Source organism: Hirundo rustica, chromosome W (assembly GCF_015227805.2).
Source record: "Hirundo rustica isolate bHirRus1 chromosome W, bHirRus1.pri.v3, whole genome shotgun sequence".
In the NCBI taxonomy this organism is placed as follows: domain Eukaryota; kingdom Metazoa; phylum Chordata; class Aves; order Passeriformes; family Hirundinidae; genus Hirundo; species Hirundo rustica.
Window position 1 is genome coordinate 19,555,932 of NC_053487.1, and position 24,458 is coordinate 19,580,389.

General features: G+C 43.3%; 2 protein-coding genes across 4 annotated transcripts in view; one reads left to right on the forward strand and one right to left on the reverse strand.

Moving 5' to 3' along the window:
- Positions 1 to 24,458, forward strand: part of LOC120764805 (uncharacterized) — a 195,059-nt gene that overhangs the window by 148,087 nt on the left and 22,514 nt on the right. The window lies entirely within an intron of this gene.
- The window catches only part of LOC120764804 (connector enhancer of kinase suppressor of ras 2-like), a 362,406-nt gene that overhangs the window by 102,004 nt on the left and 235,944 nt on the right, over positions 1 to 24,458 (reverse strand). For all 3 annotated transcript variants that reach the window (XM_040088836.2, XM_040088834.2, XM_040088833.2), the window contains 2 exons: positions 23,842 to 23,901; positions 9,359 to 9,427 (listed from right to left, as the gene is read on the reverse strand). In XM_040088836.2, the coding sequence (XP_039944770.1) occupies positions 9,359 to 9,427; positions 23,842 to 23,901 (129 nt within the window). The remainder of the gene's footprint in view (positions 1 to 9,358; positions 9,428 to 23,841; positions 23,902 to 24,458) is intronic.

Here is a 24,458-nt window from a genome sequence, read left to right on the forward strand (position 1 = left end):
ATATTTTGCATTCGAATGGGAAAATCCGGACACAGGACGAAAAAGGCAGCTGACTTGGAGCCGACTACCACAGGGATTCAAGAACTCCCCTACCATTTTTGGAAACCAACTAGCTCGGGAACTAGAAGAGTGGAAGACAACCCAGGTAACAGTACCAAGCATGTTCTATGTGGTTCTCCAATATGTGGATGATATTTTCCTAGCAGCTACGGAACGAGACATCTGCTCCCAATTAACCATAAGCCTTCTGAACATGCTGGGACAAGGAGGATATCGAGTTTCGCGAGACAAAGCACAGCTGGTAAGAACAGAGGTTGTCTATTTGGGGTGTGAAATCTCTAAGGGGGTGCGGAAATTGGGGACTAACCGCATAGCGGCTATCTGCGCCATACCCGTCCCCCGAAACCATCAGGAACTCCGATCTTTCCTCGGAATGGTGGGGTGGTGTCGGCTGTGGATTCTGAACTTTGGACTGCTGGCACGGCCCCTATATGAGGCCCTCAAAGAAGCGCACTGGACTTGGGGACGTGCACAGGAAAAAGCCTTCCTAGAACTAAAGCAGGCCTTAAAGGAAGCCCCTGCGCTGGGATTGCCAGATTTGAGCAAAGATTTCCAGCTGTATGTTACTGAAAGACACAGGTTGGCATTAGGGGTACTAACACAGAAAATAGGGCCATGGAAGCGGCCTGTGGGGTATTTCTCTAAACAATTGGACACAGTTAGCTCCGGCTGGCCAGGATGCCTGCGAGCGGTAGCGGCAACGGTGCTGCTAATACAAGAAGCAAGGAAGCTAACTTTGGGAAGGAAGCTGGAAGTATATGTGCCCCATATGGTAATTGCAGTCTTAGAGCAAAAAGGAGGTCACTGGCTCTTATCCAGCCGTCTGTTGCAATATCAGGCGTTGCTGCGGGAACAAGATGATATAGAACTGAAAATAACACCCCATTTAAACCCAGCAGAATTCCTCAGGTCGGACCGAGAGGAAGGGGAACTGGTCCATGACTGTGTGGAGATAATTGAGCAGGTTTATGCAAGCAGAGAAGATTTGAAGGATGCACCGATCGATAGCCCAGACTGGGAGTTGTTCACCGACGGGTCCAGCTTTGTCGAGAACGGCACCAGGTATGCGGGTTATGCGGTAGTCACAACTCTTCAAGTAATAGAAGCAAAGGCTCTTCCCCCTGGAACCTCGGCTCAAAAAGCAGAAATTAGAGCCTTAACTCGAGCCCTCGAACTGAGCAAAGGAAAGAGGGTCAATGTTTGGACTGATTCAAAATATGCCTTTGGGGTGGTGCATGTACATGGAGCTCTGTGGAAAGAGCGGGGATTGTTAACGTCTCAAGGGTCAACAATAAAACATAGGGACGAGATCCTACTCCTGTTAGAGGCTGTAAGAGAACCCGAGGCAGTAGCAGTAATGCATGTGCCAGGACACCGAAAAGAAGATGGAAAGATATACCAAGGTAATCGATTGGCAGATAAAACGGCTAAAAGAGTGGCGAAGGAAATAAAGATTCAATCAGCTCTTATTCCAGCTAAGGGAAATCCGGCGGATTCCTACATGAAAGATGAGCCTCCATACCTACCAGATGACGTGAAGCTGGCCCACCTGGTGAAAGCTCAGAAGAATGACAAAGGGTGGTATGTAACAGCAACCGGGCAGGTAGTAGTACCTGCGAAGATAATGCGAGCAATCTTGGAGACTGAACATTACAAGTGCCACTGGGGAGCGGAGGCCTTGGTAAAATTTTTAAAGAATGAGGTAATCTCTAATCAGATGTTAACAATGGCAAAGCGGGTTAATGCAACCTGTCCCACTTGTGTGAAAAATAATCCCCTAGTGCGAAAACAGGTTCAGATGGGAGGGTTAAAGGTAGGCCCACAGCCTGGAGACTACTGGCAAATAGACTTTTCGGAGCTGCCTAAAGCCCAAGGTAATAAATATCTTTTAGTGTATGTATGTACCTTTTCAGGATGGCCGGAGGCGTTTCCCTGTCGCACGAATCAGGCAAAGGAAGTGGTTAAAACCCTTTTGAAAGAGATAATCCCCCGGTTTGGAATCCCGTTAGGAATGTCATCAGATAGGAGACCACATTTTGTGGCAGGAATCATTCAAGGTGTAGCCAAGGCGCTAGGGATTAGATGGGATTTACACACTCCGTGGAGACCGCAGTCTAGTGGCCAGGTAGAAAGGATGAATCAAACATTGAAAAATCAGTTGAAAAAGATTTGCCAGGAAGCCAAAATTCAGTGGCCCCAAGCTCTGCCAATAGCATTATTGCGCATCCGAATAAAACCCAGGGAGAGGATAGGAGTCAGTCCGTATGAAGTATTGTATAGTAAAGCTTATCATGCTGTAACCTATCAGGGGGACCCCCATTTGACAGGAGACCAGGTATTATTAAATTATGTGTTATCTTTGAATAAGACTCTTGCAGCTGTACGGGGAGCCTTGCAGTGGAACCGCCCGCTACCACTAGAGAACCCAGTTCATGACATCTCGCCGGGAGACCATGTGTACGTGAAAAATTGGAGCGTGGAGCCTCTGAAGGAGTCATGGAATGGTCCCTACCAAGTGCTGATGACCACGTACACCGCCGTCAAGGTCGCTGGGATTGATAACTGGATACACTACACCAGGGTGAAGAAGGTACCGACGAGATGGGAGGTGCAGCCCATAACGGACACCCGGATGGTATTCCGAACAAAGCCCTGATCATCTTGATACTGATTGTTTGTCAGTTAGTAGCCTCAGCAGTTATAATTCATGTACCAGACCCTTTAGTCTTAGTACCGGAAAGTGGAAATGTTGAATTAACCTGTTTGTTTTCTGACAACCAGAAAGCTGGATCCCATGAAATTAATGTGAGATGGAGAAAAGGCCTTGACATCGTAAGTAAAGGAATAATAACACTTTGGGATGACCATCAGCAATCAGGAAACACTACCTTAAGGATTCCTAAAATCTCAGCTTCTGGAGAAGGTAGATACACCTGTGTAGTATGGATAAAAAGTAGTTTTGATTATGGGGATTTTGAGTTGGAAATTATCAATGAAAACTATACCAGTGCAGGTTCGGTAATAGTAGCACCCTTGAAAACAAGCCAGGATATTTGGTTGGGCCCACCATTGAGAATTAGTTGTCAATACACCTTGAAGAATAAATGCAAAAGAAGAATAAGGATTAGCTGGTGGAAAGAGAGAGAGATGGAATGGGATCAATTGAAGGAAGGAAGTAGTGAGTGGAAGAAAGAGTCTAAAGGGGTCGGGTGGTATAATATCACATCTTTTGCTTCAACAACTATGGCAGGGAATTATCTGTGTATAGTTAAGTGTGGATTAGATGGAGGATTTGGACTTCGGGAAGTGGTCGCTAGAACAAACCCGGATCAGGGAATAAGAGCAACTGAAAGAACAATCTTAGCAGTAGAAAGAGAAAATATTGCTTTAAATTGTACAATATCCCAAAATTACACTGAGTATGGGTGGTGGCATGAAACAAGGATTAGGCCGGGATCAAAGTATAAAATCACAGCAGGGAGAAAGGAAATAGCATTGCAAATTACTAATGTACAGAAAGGGGATGACGAAGGAGAATATTGGTGTTGGATAGCCCGAGATAATTGGTGGGGTCACAGTCAGGTAACGTTAAGAGTAAGGGACATACGAGTTACCAGACAGGTCCCAGAGAGAAATCAAACCCTAAAAATAAGAGAAGGACAGGAAAATTTAATAGTAGGACTAATTCGAGACTTCGGAAGAATGCAAAATACAACTTCAATAACAGCCTGCCTGCCTCTTCCTCAAGCGGCTGGAGACCCGATCCCGTGGGGAATTATACCCATAAGGGAGATGCCAAGTGCCACCGCGAATGTGACCTGGAACTGTGAAATAGTGTCTAAGGAGATTTTAGACTGGGTAGAGGTTTGTATGTTACGAAGAAAGATTAGTAAGCAAAATTGTCAGCAAATACCAGGATATTATAGATGGATAGAGGATTCAAAATTGTCAGCAGATACCAGGATATTATGGATGGATAGAGGATCCAAGCTTAAGGGAAATTGTTTGGTGATTGGAGAAGTGTCCAAGCCATGCGATAAGATCCGAGTTCGGAATAAGAGAAAGAAGATAGAAGAAGTATGTCAAAATACCACTGAGACAATGACAATGGAGGAGTGGAAAACAATCTGGGGACCTAGTCTGTTAGAAACTTATAGTTACCTAGGGAAAGTGAATTGGTGCATAATGTGGGAAGGGAAAAAGAATCAAGATTTTGGGCAGAAGTCATTATTCAAAGAACAATATAGGAAAAAGGTGGAGATGATGGAGTTATGGAATTGTACACAGGTACTAACCTGTGACACTCCACCAGTGCAGATTGGACTTGAACCAGTGCGAGTGCTGTTGCAGTGGGGATGTGAATGTAGAGGATATAATCACACCCTTGCAAAGAAAGAAAAGGAGCCCTGGGATTGCAAGACGACCACAGTTAGGAGCCCAGGAAATTTAGTTTGGGTTATGGGACATGGATTATGGACTACGCACATGCCCATAGATAGTGCAGTTACACAAATTACATTAGGGGTTCCTACCTTATGCCCATTCTGGAAAACTTCTAAGCTGCAAGAAAAGGAATTAGTAAGCAGAAAGAAAAGGGAGATAGAAGATGATGCTTCGATTCAGGAAGATTGGCATGAACCTGATGATGGAGTAAAAGTAGGATGGATGTTAGAATCACTGTTTGCCCCTATATCATCTTATAGAAACAGGGAGATGTTGTACCGATTATTAGGACAGACGGAGAGGCTTGCAGCTACAACTAAAAAAGGTTTTAGAGACTTGAATCTTCAGCTGCAAGCGACTACTAGAATGACATTACAAAATAGAATGGCATTAGATTTACTGCTACTTAAGGAACATGGGGTTTGTAGATACTTAAGAAACAGAGTGGACCATTGCTGCGTGCACATCCCAAACGTGACGGAGGAAATAGAAAAAGATATAGATCAATTAGAACAAATAGAATCCAAAACAAAGGAAATACAAAAAGATGCTGAGCATAATTGAGTAGGAGCCCTGTTGAGCTCCTTAGGGATCCAGGTTTCCGGTTGGGTATCATCTATAATACAATATGTAATAATGTTTGTAATTGTGATAATTGTAGTGATCATTGTATATAGATGTCTTTTAGGAATGATTCTGAAAGAAGGGGCACACACCAAAAGGGTAATACAAGCAGTTACCCGAAGAGAAGTGATACAACCTCGTGTAGCTGAGACTCAAACCTAAGAAATTGAGCATCCTTGCAACGGAATTGAAGAATGCTCAAGAGGGGGGACTTGTTGGAAATTAGCCATGTTGCTAGGAGAAGTACAAGGAAAGAATGTGCTGACAAACGAAGCATGAGGAACGGACCAAGACGTCGCGGTTAGGTGCTCACGGTGGTCAAAGAAGAATAGAATTTATGGTGGGAGCCTTTGTGTAAATAGAGATAGGGAAGCAGGTGTTGTGGGAACGGGATATAGTCTATAGAAATTAGAGGATTAATGTTAAACTGAAATGTCATGTATAGCACGTACGTTGATGATGTAATCTGTAAGAAATAGTATAAAACCTGTAAGAAAATGAGGGTCGGTGGGATTCTGATTTGGGACGCTAGTCCCCGGGTCCCCGGGCCCGAATAAAGCACCGCATAAACTACTTTGTGGTTTGTGTTTCTCTTCGTTGGGCAACAGCATGGGAGGGGCCTCACTCTCTCTGGCACCGGTGAGCCACCGGGAAGAGCTCCAGCCAAGCAGGGCAGGACTCGAGAATAAAAGCTGTAATATCCCACTCGGTGAAAGAGAGCAGACTCTTTCCTTTTGCCATCAGCGGTCGTCTAGTCTCATAAAAAAAATACCACATCTGGCACCTTACGTGCGGCTCAAAGCCACAAGAGGTTCCCAAAAAGCTGGAAGAACCACTTTGAGAGCACGTGGCCGAAGAACCTCATGCAGGTATGTGAGTCACGAAACATAGCCCACATACGCAGAGACACAGATCCGTCAGGCTTGGCGTTTGCTGTGGAGTCTCCAAAACACAGGATTCCACAGGCAAGGCTGTAGTTTTCTCCTTTGGACTTAAAAGAACCCATCAGAGAGCTACAAAGAAGCACCCGACCGGCAGGCTGCTCCCAGGGAAGGTGATCACTTGTTCATGGAAAGATGACCCTGGGATCTGGGACTGGAAGCTCTTTTTGCACCAGAAAGGGTCAGTCTCAGGCAAAAGGAGTGATTGGGAAAGAAAGGAAAGGAACGCTGGATTTTTGGTGAGTACCACTTTCGGTTTTCTAAGGGAAAATCTTTTTAAGAGGCATTGAACCTCAGGGAAAAGGGTTTTTCCTTTTGAGGAAGGTTTTTGCTTTCAGAGTAAAAACCTTCAAGGTGCTTTCTTTCAGCAGCCGGGGGGGGTGGGTGGAAAAGGTAACTGTTTCCCCTTTTTGGCTTTTTTTTCTCTCCAGCGAGGTTTTTTTTTTCCTTTTGGTTTCCCAGTCACAGTTAAAGGGGACACAGAAACTTAAATTCTGAGCCAGAAATGGGTGCTAGGCTGTCTGTGACTCAAAAAAGAGTCTATTACCAAATTTTAAGTACCTTGGATGATAGGGGGACCCATTGTTCAAAGAAACAGCTGAAAAATTTAATTCTGTGGTTGTTTTCTCAGTTTCCACATGTATCATTAGAGCAAATAAGCTTCCCAGAATTTTGGGAGGCTATAACGAAAAAAATAGTTGAATCTGGCTCATCTAATAATAAAGAAAATGCAAATTTTGCTTTTTATAGCTTAAAAATTAAGTTTGCATTGCAAAAGCAAAATGAAAAGGGAAAAAAGCCAGTTCTTTGTGAATTTTCCCCAGCTTGTACCTTTGCAGGCAGTCTGAGTGCTCAAACCTCCCATCTTAGTGGTCCCCAGGTGGGGGCATCACAAGATGGAGGGGATTCCTTTGTCCAAAATGGCTGAAGCCATGTGCTCTCGAGCCATGAGGAGTCTCTCCCTTTGTCTGTCCCTCCTTCCCACAATCCCTTCTTCTCCCCAGACCCCTCCTTCCCTTCGGTGCCGCCCCTGGCACTGCCCTCTCCTCTGACTCTGCCCCCTACCTTCAAACCTCTGCCCTCCGACTCCTCCCCATGTGTCTCAAGCCTCCAGCCCCTCCCTGCCCCTGGTTCCCACGGTTTCTCTGCCCACAGTCCTGGTTCCCATGCCCTGGAGGGGGGGGGGAGGGAGCCAGGAACCCAGAAGCAGGAAGTGATCCTGGCTTTTCTGCCACCCCTTTCACATATCAACAATCAAAAAGACGAAATGCTGTCCACAGTAATTGGGACCCCTTCCCCCAACAAGCGATTCAGGGTTTATGCAAAGCTCAGGCCAAATTTGGATATGAAAGAGAATACTTTCACAACCGTTTAAAAGCAAATTTAGCAAGGAATCCTACAGTTCCCTTTGACCTCCAAAAAGATTTGCTTCCGGAGCTTTGGCAAAATCCTGAAACGGCTGTTGATAATAAGAATCTGCCAATTCAATTAGCAATCCAGCCCAATGGGCCTGTCCAACCTTACAGTAGAATAAAGCAGCTTCCATCAGAACCTTTAGTAACATTTGTGGAGCGGTTAACCCGAGCTATCGAGTTACAGGTTAAGAAAGAAGGAGCCCAGGAACAGGTCCTGGCTCTGGCCAATGCAAACGAACAGTGCAAGGCAGCTATCCTCAGCCTGTCCACAGAACCAGCTCCAAATTTACATGACATGCTCCAGGTGTGTACCAAGAAGATTCCCTTCATAAAAGCTCATCAAAACCACAGTTCCAGAGTCAAGGCGCCACAAAAAGCTGCTGCTGCAGACACCGTGCCTCCTGTACCTGTGCCACGGCCACTGCCCAAGAGAGGAACAACGTGTCTCCTGTGCGATCAGGCGGGACATTGGGTATCTCAATGCCCTTTAAAGAAGCAATTTCTAGACTTTTGGGACAATGGGGGCAGGAGGCCTCAAAGGTCCAAAGGGAATTTTTCAAAAAAAATAGAAAATGCAAATGTTAAACTAAATAATCCTGCTTTAACCAGTTCTGCCTTTCAGCAAAAGTCACTGGATATGATAGTAAAGGATCCAGCAACCAGAGAAACAAAAACTCCTCGTGATCAGGTCACCTGGGGTCGTGGGTACGCCTATGTGTCCACTCCCCCAGGTCTCAAGTGGGTGCCAGCTGAGTGGGTGAAACCTTTCATCCCTAAAACTGCAAAGCCACCTGCAGAGGCCCTACAACTGGCCAGTGCTGCCTGGAGGAGGAAAAAGCGCCGAACCTTCTCCTTCTAATTATCATTATTCCTTAACAGTGTTTTTCTAGACAGTTTGTTTGCACTAAAGGTCATTTTTCTTCTGCAACTTTAAAGGTACTCAAGGTCCGAACTCTGAGCATCTCCCATGAACTGAGCCTTCCTCATTCTTAATTTAATAAGAAAAGGGGAAATGTTGTAATGCATTAATTGGGTTTATATTGTGTTTCATCAGATTTGTAATCACGTGGTTTGTCCTTGCTCAGCTGTAACCCAACTCTGTTCCCCTCCCACTTTATCCCTGATTGGGTAGTGTCTTGTCCCTGCCTCTGGGCCCTGCCCCCTGGGGAAAAAGCCCTGATACGGGAAAGGCCTCACTCTCTCTGGCACCGGTGAGCCATCGGGAAGGGCTCCAGCCAAGCAGGGCAGGACTCAAGAATAAAAGCTGTAATATCCCACCCGGTGATAGAGAGCAAACCCTTTCCTTTTGCCATTGGCGGTCATCTAGTCTCATAAAAAATATACCACACTGCAATACTGAGGTTCAGCATCCACGTGCTTATGCGTATCTTAAAAATAAATCTCCATCCAAGAAGGCCCAAACCCCAGACTTGGCAGATTTCTATCAACTCTTTAATCATTTTTATATCTTCCCCCCAACAGATTCAGAATACACAGCTGTTACAGCACTTCTGCATAATTAATCTGGATCCTGCATTAAACAGAATGCAAAATTCTGTTCAAGAAGAGAAGTTAAACCAGCTGGCAAGTGCATAATGAGAAGTCTAAGAACTTCAAGGAAATATTCTTGTATCTCCTTATATAAGAAGAGTATGATGTTGAACAGCAGCTGTGTAAAATGTAAATTTGGCTTAATACCTCTGGGCTGGTTATGGACTCAATTTGGGCCTTTTCTTATTAAGAATAAGCAGTGAATATGATGTTTAAAAAGACATAAATAACAATAATAGTAATATGGTTGGGCAAAGAAGAATTAGTACTTTTTACCACTGGGAACAGGCAAAGGCTGCAGCACAGAATTTCCAAAATACTTACCACAGTTTGGTGGTTGACCTGGATCACCTCATCACCAGCATGGATTTTCTTACACTGGTCAGCAGGAGACTGAGGACAAGAGAGAAAAAAATACTTTACAGAGAGGGTGTGGAGGTAGAAAGAAAGAGCAGGAATTAAAACAATGAATGCTGAAGGAGGCAAGAAAGCTGTGCCTAAAGAAGTCTTATTGCTGTCAAATAATGATACTGGTCATATTCATAAGGAACAATTTATTTTTTTCTGATAACATTTGATGAAGAAATCTAAAATTCCATTTGCCATTCCAATCTAGAATTCTAACTGCCATTTTTGGCTGGTTGAGCTATTCCATTGTGTTTAGCTGAGCAGTCACAACCTCGTTGGGAATACTCTGGGTGAATTCACATCATGTGGAATTAAATCTGTTACAACACACCCTGGGACAGGGCTGGAGCAGCCACGTGTGGGACAGAAATCAGGGCTCAGTCCTCTACAGAGCAGTGTTACTGCTGAAGGGAACTGAAGATACTCTGCACACACAGGGTATTTATGTCTTCAAATACAGCTCCAGCACCTCCAAGACAGGGCTAAATGAACTATTTGAACACAGAATGTTGTAATTTACAAATGGATGTGAGGCACTTGCGCTTCAGGAGATTTTACGTACACAGACTATTCACTTAATTTCCTGATCCTGGAGCTGATAAACTCCCTTATCCTAAATATAGCTTGTTCTGAGCACATGGAGTGGATTAAAACCCATTGAGGAGCCATTCAAACATGGCCAACTACTGTTTTACAAATAATTTTTAGATGCTTTGATGAAATGTTAAATCTGTGAGAGAAATCAGGGGCATTCAGAAGATCAGCAGGCTCAGGAGTAGACAGCTGAGAATTCAAGGCAAATTGTTTGCACTGGCTAATGAGAGTGTTCTATTGACACACAGCACACCAACCTGGCATTCAGGAGAAAAAAAACCTCACAAAGAATTAAAGAGCTGAGACATCACCTTGGAAAATAAATCCCAGTGGAAGTTGACTGTTCAGCCAGGAGACTTAGACAAGGTGGGAAGTTTACTTGACTTGTGCGATACAGGGTCAGAGAGAGGAGAGGACTGATTGGCCCTTGTCAAACAGTGCTGAAACTTTTAAAGCAAAAGAATCCTCCAGAAACAGTTCAAGTTCCCTGCCAAGCAAACAGACTCCTAAGAAAAGCACAAAAGGAGCCACTTGCAGCTAGAGGGAGTGGCCTGACTCTAATCCTGCTGAAGAGCTGCAGAGAAACAGCTGCTACCAAAATGTAGCTGAGTTCCTGGATATCTCTTGAAGCCAGCCTAAAACATAAATTGTTAAACACAATAAACACATGAGCCACGTGTCAAATGCAAAGGAAGAAAGGATTTATCTGAACTGAAAGTGATGTGTAGAAGTATATGGTCATGACCTCACTGCAGGCAAGAGCCCCTCAGCTGCACTGTCTTCAACCAAAAATCCCACTCCTTCCTTTTGTGAATGGAGATTAAAACATAAGGCAAACAAATAAAAGGAACAAAGAGAAGAGGAGGCAATACAAGAAAAACCCAAATTGCCATGTACGAGGAAATGACTGCAATTATTTCTGAGTTAAATGACAGAGAGACTCATCTCTGAGGGGCCAAGTGGCCCCCAAGGGTCAGCCCCTGCTGCCAGAGCCATGCAGTGCTCTGAGAGCAGGAAATGATATTTATTGCCCAATCAGCCAACAGGGCAAACAGCCACTACTGGACACTGAGATTTCCAGTGGGATTGGGCTATTCCAAGCACAGCTTTGACCTTTTTTGCCCACTTCTAGTTTTTCATTCCCAGCCTTTCTCTGCCCAACACCAGCCTCATTCCAGCCCCTCACCTGCCTGATCTCTAACAGAGCTTTGGTCACTCCTGGGCTAAACCCTAGGCAGAGCAGTCAGACCTCACCTCCTGCCCCTGAGTCCTTCTGCACTACAACAGGCAGGATTTTACCCCCACATTTCATGTGGATGATGTGAAGAACCACCTGGCTCCAGAGCCACTTTCTCCTTTTGGTGGAAACTTGCGGAATTTTGGCAGCCCAGGAGAAAATGTAGCAGAAATATTCCTGGAATTCAATGTGACTTTAACAAATTCTTTGGCTTTAAATGGGGCATGAGAGGTAAACAGGAAACTGCAGTAAACACCGCCATTCATAATTGTGATATATGTCCTAAAGTTAATTCGTGTTAAAAGATATAAGATGTAATTCACCCCCTATAAATATAAGTTTTATTTCTAATCAAGTATACTAAGGGTTAACTGAGACAAAAGGTGCACGGAGAGGGGTACAAGGAATTTTTTTTGCCAGAAATTACACAGGAGGGACACAAGAAACTATGCTAAGAATTACAGGAAAAGGGACACGAGGATACCTCTGCCGGGAATCGTTAAAAGGAAAACAAAGACAACGGAAAAGGGAGATGGAGAACCCGGAGAACCAAATGATTACATCAGATCGATATCTCATCCGTCTCCTCCCGACATTAACATCTCCACACAGTACCTGGACACAACAATCAAAGACATTGTCTTCCCGGGAGAATCCATTCAAAACACCAGAACCCAAACATGAATATCTAATGCGGCTGCCTCGGAAGAGGGAACCTCGGAGTCCTGAATTTCTCTCAGCGATCCAGTGTATAAAAAGAGACTGCTCCAAGCCAGAAATGTGAACTTGGGGGGTGACATACTGACTGAGTGTGTTACCGCGTTCACCCAGCGCCGATCCCGGGCTCGACGCTGTCCTTTTAATTGTGGCTGTCCGAGACTGTCATTTTGTCTCAATAAAATTCTAAAATTTTGATTTATAGAATTTGGTCTATCGTATTTATTACAATAATGTTTAACTTCAGCTGAGTTACTCGGAAAAGCAAAGGCCTGGTTCTTTCTCTTTTTAGCGGCTTTCCTGACTTGGATGAGGCTGAGCTAATTAAACACTGACTCTGAGGTCAATTATCCCTTCAAAAGGAATGAAAAATCAAATTGCTGAAACACCAGAAGTTAAAGGTCTTTGAAGCTGGTTTATCTGCACATGTGATTACACTTTTAGCAAAACCAAAAAAAGCAACTTCTGGTGGTGTGTCTTGGTTTGAAAGACAGGTATCTGCTAGGGAGGGAGGGTCGGGGCCTCCAGGGAATTCCAATCCCTTCCCTCCAAGTTATTATAATTTAGAAGATTAAAGAGGCTTTTCAGTCAGAGCTATGGGGAAAGGAATAACAGTTCTTTACTAGTAAGTATAACAAGGCAAACAAACAACAACTACAGCATTAATAATAAACAGAACCAGTGTTATAAATAAAATGGACTAAATTAGATAAATCAAAATTTGGACTTCTTATTGTGAGACAGAATGACAGTCTCGGACAGCCACAATTAAAAGGACAGCGTCGAGCCCGGGGTCGCTGCTGGGTGAACAATGGTAACACACTCTGTCAGTTTGTTACCCCCCAAGTTCACACTTTTGGTTTGCAGCAGTCTCTTTTTATACACTGGATCGCGGAGAGAGGCTCGGGATGTCGACAGTCCTCCCTCTGAGGCATCTTCATTAAACATGCAGGTTTCAGTTCTAAGAGTCTGAATGGATCAGCGGAGGAGGACAATGCTGTTAATGGTCGGGTCCAGGTGTGGTGTGGAGATGTTAATTCCAGACGGAGACCATCTAGATACGGATCTGATACAATCATCGGGTCCTCCGGGCTATCATCCCCATTTTCCGTTGCCTTTTGTTTCTTTTCAATGATTCCTGGCAGTGACAGTTTTCTGTCCTCCTTTCTGGTAATTCTAATCAAGCTTTCCTCGTGTCCCTCCCATGCCTTTTTAGGCTAGAGAAATTCTTGTATTTTATTAAGCCACCTTCCCCTGAGTTAACTCACAAAATGCTATTTTAAACAAAACTTAACTTCCAACATGATAGTTTATACAGAACTTATATAGTTTGTATTACATTTTATATTCTATTAACACGAATTAACTTTAGGACATATATTACATTCCTTTTTAATGATTCCCAGCAGAGGCATGTTTGTGTCTCCCTTTCTGGTAATTCTAATCATGTTTTGTCTCGTGTCCCTCCCCTGTCTTTTCAGGCAAGAGAAATTCCTGTACCTTTACTGAGCTACTTTCTTCTGAGTTAACTCATAGCATATTGGATTAAAACAAAACTTATACTTATAGGGATGGTATTACATTTTATATCTTTTAACACGAATTAACTTTAGGACATATATCACAATCCCCCCTCTTCTAAATTCACCAATTTAATTCGTGTTCTGGTTATAGTCTTTTTTCTCTATCAAGATAAAAAAGCCTCTTAACCATTTGACTATTCTGGTAGTATTTCTCCAGCTGCCTCATTCTAATAGGCTTTTTTTTTTTTTTTTTTTTTTTTTTTTCTATGCTCTCTTCCTGTATTTGAGCTTCAAATTTTTCTAGCACTTGAGCAGCCTTACTCTTTTTCTCATTCAGTTTCATGATTTTTGAGATGGAATTGTTTTTATTTAAACCCCCTGAGGCCAATTCAGGGTCCATAGGAAGTGCTGCCACTTGCATTCTCTGGACTACTGTATGAATTAGTCTAATTAGACAGGGTATCAGACAAGGCAAGAAGATTAATCCAGCTACAGAACACAGGATAAAGAATCTTACTTTTTAGACATGGAGTGTAACTTAGTATCTTACTGTATGCATTTCCTTCTCTGCTAATACAAATCGTCCTTATTACTTGTTCATCTAGTGTCTATCCCTCTGGCTGAGTCATTGTTTTTAGGATTTTGTTATCTCACCTTAGTAGTTGCTCAGGGGCTAAACTTTCACCTTTTCAGGGCTATCTTTCTGCTGATCTCAATCTTCTACAGATCCAGCAGTTAGTTAGCCTTAATTCTGTAGTAATTTCTTGCACTAAATTCAGGAAGAGGTTTTTGCTGGAGGCAGATAAGCTCTAATCACTAGATTGTTTTTCTAATTCCTCATATTGCTTGCTAAGTGACTTCATCTTTTCTTGCTCTATCCTTTTTCTTTTTGCTTTTAATCCCTGCTTTTGAGCTCTAAGGCTACTTTTTGTATCTTGTTCTCTGGGTCTAACTCTTCTTCATCTTTAGAAAAACAGAACACCTTCTCTAGTTTCAAACATACCCTTTCATCATTGTCACTCCACAAATCCAGTAATATAGGTCTTCTGCTTAAGGAAGTTGTCTGAAGTTTCCTGTTCTGCTTCACTCAATATGTTTTTTCATTAAGGGTACACATTTCTAATTTTTTTTTTTTTATCATAACGCAATTGGTTAACTTGTAAGTATCCTACAAAAGTACTTTCTCTTTTTCTCCCAATCCATACAGTTTTATTACATTCCTTACAAGTGGGAATTAAAGGTAAGCTATTTAACTCTCTTCTTTTCTTAGACGTTGCCATCGGGTTATTGGTTTTGTTCATTTGAACCCCGCTATTCAATTTGCAGCCCCCTTCCCCTCGCAATGTAGACCAGTCTACTCGTACCCTGGATTTTAAGACATGGTCCCAGGTAGGTTCTGAGTGAACCTCCGGTGGGTTAGTTCCCTTCCCCGTTCTCTCTTTGGGGTTGGGGAGGCCATTCGTGGGGTACACGGCTAGGCTCAGGATCACCAGGGTTACCCATAGGCGCATCCCTCTGCTCAACCCTTCACCCGTTGGGGTGCCACCAGCGGCGGGGTAAACCATCTTCTTGGCAGCAGGGATATTCTTCCGTGCCCCTACAGGTGCTCCTTTGACCGTATTGCCTTTTGTATTGTTCCCACTTGGCTATTTTCACTTGGTCAGCTAAACAGGGTATTTTCACTGTTCTCCTACACTCAATCACGAGTGGCTCCGCCCTTTTATTTAGTCTTTCCCTTATCCCGTTCGTGTAATAATGGAACCACTCAGGAGAATCTAATTCAAAAAGACCCGATTCTGTGGCAATGTATAGGAAGAGATTTGTGAGCCTGTTCTCCTCTTTTAAGCAATGTTCACATAAACTCCAAGGCCTGGCTCCCCGGTAACAATGAGTCACCCAAATCTGTTTACAATACCCACACTTAAAATGAATAAATGGATGGCAGGGACATCCTGCTTGGTTACAACTTATCCGATAAGCGCTGGTCATTAGGTTTCCCGATGGATCTTCAGCTTTAAATCTCCCGGAGCTGAGGTGACTTTCCACTGCGGAGAGCTGCTTTGCCATTCAATTCTTTTTACTCGAGATGAGTGGGTCCAGCCTTTTTCTGCTGTTCTCACGGCCGTGTCAGTGGTGAGGAAGACGAGAAAAGGTCCCTCCCAGTGCGGTGACAATGGGGCCTCTTTCTACGTTTTGATCAGCACCTGGTCCCCCGGTTGAATTTTGTGAATAGCGAATCCTAGAGGTGTGCTTTGTGCTATTAGTCCGCGTTTTCAGAGCTCTTGTAAATTTTTATTAATTAAAACAAGATAAGACTGGATCTGGCAATCTTCTATTTGGGGGTGTCCAACCGGCATTCCATGCTCATATGGCATTCCATATAGCATTTCAAAAGGGGATAAACTAGAACCTGAATGGGGTTGAGTCCTAATATTTAGGAGAGCTAAGGAAGGCACTTCACCCATGACATTTTTGTTTAAATTCTCATGCACTAGACTTTTCTTCGAGTATTTATTAATCTTCTTTTTTTTCCCTTATTTTCTAAAGGTGTGTACTACTCCAAAGGCATATTTAGAATCAGTAAAAAAATAGTTCTCACTTTTTCATGCAGCTCCCTTAAAGCCTGCAAGACTGCATACAATTCACAAGCCTGGGCTGACCAAGATGCACTTAGTGGCCCTGATTTTATCACTTCCCCCGTTTTCCCATTTATAATAGCATAGCCTGACCTTCTTTTTCTTTCTACGATTCTAGCTGAGCTATCTACAAACTACTTCTCTCCTTCTTCTAACTCTTTATCTTTAAGATCTGCCCTTACTTTTGTTTGCTATTCTATTAAGTCCGAGCAAATTATGGGTGGGCTTCTCTAAAAAGAAACTCTGCCGGATTATTAGCCTTTGTTGTTCTTAACTCTAATTCAGGGGCATGAATGAGAATGGCTTCGTATTTCAAAAGTCTAGCATCTGTGAGCTATTTTTCTGCCTTCTGCTGCAAAATAGTTCTGACATGGTGCGGAGTGTAGATTACTAGGGGAGCCTCAAAAGTGATCTTCTTGGCTTCTTCTACTAACAGTGCAACTGCTACTATAGCTTGCAAACAGGTGGGCCAACCCCGGCTTACGGGGTCTAATAATTTTGAAAGATAACCCACAGGTTTCTTATTTCCTGCCCAATCCTGTGTGAGAACCCTATGTGCTGTATGATTGTTTATATCAATGAATAGTTGGAACTTTTTATTTACATTCGGTGGGCTCAAAATAGGGGCTGCTATTAAAGCTTCTTTTAATCGCTGCAAACTCTTATCATCATGCTCAGTCTACTTTACTTTTTCTGTGGTTAATTTCTCATACAGGAACTTTTTCACTATATCTTTCTCTGTTTCTCCTGCAACTAATAAGTCATCTACATATTGCAGGATTTTTGTCTCTTTTTAAGGGGAAAACTGACTTATCAATTGCTCTAAAGCTTGCCCAAATAAGTTGGGAGAATTTACAAAAGCCCTGAGGCAGGGTGGCCCATCTCAACTGTTGCTTACAATTTGTTTCAGGGTCTTCCTATTGAAATGCAAAAAAATCGCGACTGCCTTGGCTAAAGGGCAGGTCTAAAATGCATCCTTTAAGTTAATTACTCTATACTATGTATCTTTTGGGGAGACTCCGCTCAGAAGCATGCATGGGCTTGCTACTGAGTCAGCTCTCCCATTTACTGCTTTCAGATCCTGCACTAGTCTGTAACTCTGGTCTGTCCCTCTCACGGACAGCACCGGGCCACCACATCAGGACACACATGGCTTTGAAATTCTCTTTCTCACTAGGTCATCCACTACAGGCTTCAGTCCCCGTCTCCCCTCTAGGGGAACAGGACAGTGCTTCACCCCATGGGGTCCTTATGTAATAAACATTAACTATTTTTTGTTCACTGGAGATCAAATAACTCAAGATAACAGGAAGTTACTATGTTACTATCTAAGCTTATAGGCAAACATACCCTTGCCCAATTTCTTTTCTCTCTCTCTACTTGCTTAATCAGCTTTAAGTTTCAGGAATTCCAGCTTAGTTACCATATAAGGAAGAGGACAACTACAGCCTTCATCTCTGCGACCACCGAGGGACAGAAAGAGACCCTCCCAGCAACACGTCACACATACATCATCGGAGGAAAGAAGCAAGATAAAAGCAAGACTGAAAAATCTACCAATTCACGGCAGTTGGTGGAGCGAGACTTCCCCTGCCGTCCAGCGCTGTATTTGCCTTTGCTTTGCTTGCTGCAATGTAATAAATTCCTATTGGAACTTTTCTTCGTGTTCATAGTCTATTACACTTAGGTCTCTCGACCTTAACTGAAATTGGATCTATGTTTAACTTCCCGGCTTCTTTTTCTGTATGCTACACTTCGGCGTTAATTTTCTCCTCGTCTTCACAGATTAGTTTACAGATACTGACTACTAATTGAGAATTTCTCACGATTAAGTTAATTCTTAAGGCAACTATCAGACTTCTGCCTAACAGGTTATAATCAGCTTCTTGTATTCTTTTCTTGCAATCTCTCTTTTGTGTGCTCCTTTTTCTTACAATAGGAACACTTTGGTCTTTCTTCCTGATTCTTAGGGGCCTTTTTTAGCGGACGGACTAGTCCTTTTGAGGGTTCCCTCCTCAGGGTTTTTCTGCGTTTTGGGGACACCCTTTTTCCCCGTTCCCGGGCCTCTCTCCCGGACGCTACTAGCACCCCAGCCCGTGCCTTCTGTCTCCTCTTATCCCCCACTCTCTACTTTGCTCAATTCTTCCACCTGTTTCCTAGTCCTCCCAGCGGGTGGAGTGTGCCTAGCCTCCAACGAAACCGGCGGAGCGGGGGCTGCCGGGCTGAGGAACGCCGCCAAGTCTAACTCAAGCGGCTGGGGATCGAGGAGCGGGGTAGGGGTCTGGGGAGCCCGCGGCACTCTCCAGAGCGGTCGGGGAGCTGGCACGGGCTCTATCGGAGGAGGGAGTCCGGCCGGTGGGAACGGAGCCACTGCCCGTGGGGGCTGCGACTCTAAGGGAGGGGCGGAGGGCAATGGCACGGGGCCGGGGGTCCCCCGTCTCGAGAGGAACCCCGCTCCTACGGGGTCCCGCGGATTTCTCTGGTTTGGAAGGGGAGGGGGTGAAGGTACAAGGTAAGGTGGGGGAATGTTATCTAAAGGTTCCCACCTATCACCCGAGGCGGTCCTAGGACCCCTTAGTTTCACTGGCAGAAATCTAGCATCGATTTTTCCTCAAATTTGTGCATATTCATGTTTCTCTTTACTTCCTCCCTCCTTTACATAATTCAGTAAAGCTGTACAAATCCATTTCTCAAATCTTCTAAAGACAGGCTATATTACATGATCCCGTACTTTTACTCTCCCTCATATTTCGATACAGTAGTGTATCATTTGTTTCTTAGACTTCTTTTCCTTATAGGGCACTCGTCCCAATGTTCCAACATCCATCCTAACGGACTTTCAATCGGGATTTCAGGGACTCCTTTACCGGTTCCCTGTTTGGCTTTCCTTGAAGCCTTTTTACTATTTTTACTCTTTGTTTGCCCCATGGTGTGGGTCTACCAGATACTGGCCCTTTAAGGGTGATCGCTCCCCCTCGGGGTTTTCCCTGGTGATTGTGAGCTCTCCTTTCTCCTTACTCCCTCCCTTGGACCGTTCCTGGTCCCAGGCTGAAAGGTTTACCAGTCCCCGGAACTCTTTAGGGACGTACCCTTCCATTTCAGCCTTCCTGTGACCGATCCCCTCTCCGAAAACTCCCCGAGTTTTCAAGGTTTGACGTGTGAGGTGCGTTTTTACCCCCGAAACTTTCGCTTCCCCCGCAACCGACCACACCCCTCGCGGGGAAGTGGAACTGCAGTTTTGGGGTCCCACTCGCTTCGTGATAAAATCACGTCTCACTTCACACGCTTGGTCACCCCCACTCAACCATGCAATACTTACGATCCTTTTCCTGCGTGGATTCTTCATGCACGTAGACTTTTACGAGTAGATTTTCTTCGCTGCAGCTCTGGAGGTTCTGCTCCCCAAAACCTCCCCGAGTTCCCCAAGAGCTCTGACCTCGTCTATCTCCCTTTTAAGTGTGGCTTTTAGCTGTTTTAGTCCGTCGTGTGGTTGATCGGTTCCACCTGGCTTTCCCAGCTCCGCCAGGCTGCTGAATTCAGCAGGGCGCCTCCTGGTCAGAGACAGGGGTTTGGCGGGGGTCCCGGTATCACTCCAATCACGTCAGGGTCACCAGAATTGTTATAAATAAAATGGACTAAATTAGATAAATCAAAATTTGGAATTTTTATTGTGAGACAGAATGACAGTCTCGGACAGCCACAATTAAAAGGACAGCGTCGACCCCGGGGTCGCCGCTGGGTGAACAATGGTAACACACTCTGTCAGTTTGTTACCCCCCAAGTTCACACTTTTGGTTTGCAGCAGTCTCTTTTTATACACTGGATCGTGGAGAGAGGCTCGGGATGTCGACAGTCCTCCCTCTGAGGCATCTTCATTAAACATGCAGGTTTCAGTTCTAAGAGTCTGAATGGATCAGCGGAGGAGGACAATGCTGTTAATGGTCAGGTCCAGGTGTGGTGTGGAGATGTTAATTCCAGACGGAGACCATCTAGATACGGATCTGATACAATCATCGGGTCCTCCGGGCTATCATCCCCGTTTTCCGTTGCCTTTTGTTTCTTTTCAATGATTCCTGGCAGTGACAGTTTTCTGTCCTCCTTTCTGGTAATTCCAATCAAGCTTTCCCTGTGTCCCTCCCATGCCTTTTTAGGCTAGAGAAATTCTTGTATTTTATTAAGCCACCTTCCCCTGAGTTAACTCACAAAATGCTATTTTAAACAAAACTTCCGACATGCTAGTTTATACAGAACTTATATAGTTTGTATTACATTTTATATTCTATTAACATGAATTAACTTTAGGACATATATTACATTCCTTTTTAATGATTCCCAGCAGAGGCATGTTTGTGTCTCCCTTTCTGGTAATTCTAATCATGTTTTGTCTCGTGTCCCTCCCCTGTCTTTTCAGGCAAGAGAAATTCCTGTACCTTTACTGAGCTACTTTCTTCTGAGTTAACTCATAGCATATTGGATTAAAACAAAACTTATACTTATAGGGATGGTATTACATTTTATATCTTTTAACACGAATTAACTTTAGGACATATATCACAACCAGGAACCTCGAGGGGCTTTGTTTCACAAAGCCCGGGGCAGTCTGATCTCTTGGGACCCTGAGAGCACCAAGCTGGAACGGTGGAAACTCCTGGGTTGGTGGCTGGAAAGGCAGGATGTCCCCAGCAGTCGGGGGGGGTGTCCCGGCGAAGTGAGCAATGCTGAAGAAGCTGCAAAGGCTGGACGGGGCTGGCCCAGCTCCAGCAGGGCAGGCAAAGGGGCTCCGAATTCCTGGGCACACAAGCAGATGATGGTAGAATTCCCAGGACCGGACTTCCTGTTGAAAGTGGACTCCTCCTGCAGCAAGCAGCAGCCTGACCGTCCTCTCCGATGCTGAGAGCAAGAAGAACCCTCAGGTCCCTCATCCCTGTTCTTTTCCCTCCCCCAAACTTTGTGTGATCGTCTCCCTCCCAGCCACATCTTTTGTGTTAGTCAAGTACCCTCTAAGTACCAGCACTTTGCTTCCTAGTAACTTATGGAGAAAAATTTTTTTAAGACAAAAAGGAACAAACCTAACCCCCAACATGGTGTCATAGCAAAAAAAGCTTTGATAGTAAAAAAAAAAAAAAAATCTAATGGCTGGTAATTTAGTAATTTTTCCTGTGAATTTCAATTGAAAATAGATCAATATTTCCCCTACAAACTTGTCCTAGGGTGACTTTATGATGCTTGTATCCCCAATCGTCTGTTCTGTTTGTGCTGTATATTGAGTTCTGTGCCTTTAAGACTGGTTCTAAGAGCAAGGAGAAGCACGGAGTTTGTTTTGAGAAAACTGCCTGACTCCTCCACATTCTTCTTTGGACCAGGTGTTCGGCGGAGGCTTGGAGAGACTGCAGGACAGAGATCTTTTTTTTGCTTTTAGTTAGTTTCAGCTAGCTAGGGCAGAGAAGTTCCCTGGACTGGTTTTTTCCCCTTTTTTCTTGGAACTGTTTAAACCTGCTCTGGACTGAAAAAACCCAGGGGATCACTGGGGGCTGCACCTGCGGCCCACCGGGGCCTGGACTGGGACTGATAAAAGACTGAGAGAGAGCTGAGCTACACCCACGGCAAGAACTTTCTCAATTTGCCATCTCACTCCAGAACGAGAGGTTTTATTGTTTCATATTATTCATTCTTTATACTTGTATGCACATTGTTTGTTAAGTAAAATAGTTTTTTCCACTTTTCTCCAAGGAAGTTTTTTGCTGGACGGGTTGGAGGGAGGGGCCATTTGGGTTTGCTCCCCGGAGGGATCCTATTCAGGGGTTTTCTCCCAAATTTGCCCTAAACCAGGACAATACCGCATTATATTTCTGAAAATAATTAGAATTACAGTAAAAAAGTGGATTACTTACAGCATGAGTAATTCAATCTACGAACATAATCTCTCTAACATAATCAAGATGGATCAGTCATAATTTTTAGGACCCAAGATACACATATAGTTATTTTTAGACTTCTAAATGCTGCCAATGGTGACAATATAAACAAACAAATTTCAAGTTTAATTTGCATTAGAATTGTCTTCCCAAATTGTGACACAAATCATCTGGCTTTCCATGGGTTTGCACTGACAAAACCCATATAAATACTACTCAATGTATCTAAATCAATTAAAATATCCCACATGGAGCTCACCCATATGGGCCAGCAGAGCACTGGCACTTGCCAGCCAGGATTTACATCTCAGAGAGCTCATTTTGTGTTCCTTGAGCATCAGCAATCCATAATTTCAATATCAGCTGTATAAAATCTCAACTCATCACTTGCCCAGCTCTGAGCTTTGAACAGACCCAAGCCTGAATGGGAGTAGTGGGACTAAAAGACAAGATGAAAACCAGAAGGGTCATGTTATGAAGTCTGTCACAGTAATTGGATGGCAGCAGTTGAAGTCAATTCAATTTTTTCAAATTTGTAATTATGAACTGCACGTTAAGGTGAGACGTTAATTTTGAGGAACTAAGGATTTTTAGGAAAGTTAAGATAATAAGTTGCTGAACTAGCTGAAGTAGATAGGTAATCTTTGTTCGCAGTTAACAGAAGCCGGATCTTAGATAAGCTACCCCGGATCTTGTAACTCATTTCTTGTCAGGTTTATGTTTATGTAGTTGTCCTTGTAATGAAAAACAAAATGTGGTAAATAGGACATAAGATAGCTGCAGATTTCCTGCTTAAAGGACCCATTGAACACAGGAAACTGTAAGTTCTACCAAGGAATCATTTGTCACGAATGCATTGAAAAGGTAGAAAGGTCAGGACGAGGAAGACTCATCTTACTTCCTCATTTTGGGTGACCCCTCCCCAAAATAGACCCCCGACTCATTTTAAGAAACAAAGTACGCATGCTTAATAGCCTTTTTGCCAATTAGCATATGAAGCGAGGAATGGGAGGTGACAGGGGTATGAATATGCATTTGTATTTTGGATATTCAACACTTTTGTAAATAAAAGACTTTGTAATTACCTGTGAATTTCGCAGTTCGAATTAGGGAACTATCCCGCGTGCTGCCTGGCCGTAATAAACATACACTTTCTAACTTTAAACTGTTAGAGAGTTTTTGTCTGTCACAGTTGGGTATCGATACTAGATCAATACCCATATTTCTTTAATAAGTCAAAGGAACAAGGAGGATGTTTAGAAGATGTGCTGTTGTTCCTCTCACGCTCTTTAGTGTCCCTGGGATCTCTCACACAGATCTTTGAGCTGAAAAACTCTCTGTGATTTTGGTTCAGTTTTTTTAATACCTCTGGGGCTGCAATGAAAATTATAATTGATTTCTTCTGTATATTTACTATAAATGATAGAAAACATAAAATATGATGTATTGAATATAAAGGAAACCACTTGTGCCAGAGAGAAAATGTCAGAATGTTGTTAGAAAGGAGTATTTGAGGAATCACTGCGGGCAGAAGTTTGAGAATTTCCTTTATTATAGTGCTAGTTATTAATAATTTCAACACAGCTGCTTTTCTATGTCTATTTTCAAGGGTTCTAAGTCTTTACAAAGGTAATATGATACATATACATAAAAAAAGAAAAAAGATAATAAAAAGTGGCTTGGTTTAAAGCAAGCTTACATATTACAAAATGCACTGCAGATACACAGATAATAATTGTAAGCATGATGAAAGTATTTTGAAATAAAGCAAGCTTACATTTTCTGTTGTTCCTGTGATTACATGTAGTCCATCATATGTTGATTTGATATACATTCCCTGGGAAAAAAAAAGAGCAAAATGGGTCATTAATATTTGTAGGAAACAAATACAGGATATTTGCATGATAATTAAAATTATAGGTTTGCTCTAAGGACCATAACATTTGAACACATTGGAAGGAACTGTGGTCAATTAACATTTGCAAATCCAAGTTTAACAAATCTATATCAAGACCACTATAAATAGCAGCTTTCTCACTGAACAGAGTTCAACACCAAGCATCAGCATAAAAACTTCTGTCTATTCAGTATTTGAAATATTTAACATGACCTCTTTTTATTGCAGGTGACATAAAAGAAGTATTGAAATCAAAAGCATGAGCAGGAGTAGTTTTTAAACTTAAATGCCCCATTTTCAAAGAGTTCTTGATTCAGTAAAAACTAAGCCAGAGCCTAACTCAGAAAAGACAGGAGACCGTGCTCATATTGCTAATTTATGGGGGGAAAATGTGCTTAGTGAACTAACTGGAGCTTTGTAATTAGTCCATCAAGAATTCTGCTTCAAGAAGGCGACTGACAAGATCAAGAGAGGCAACCAGAGCAGGGATCTGTGGA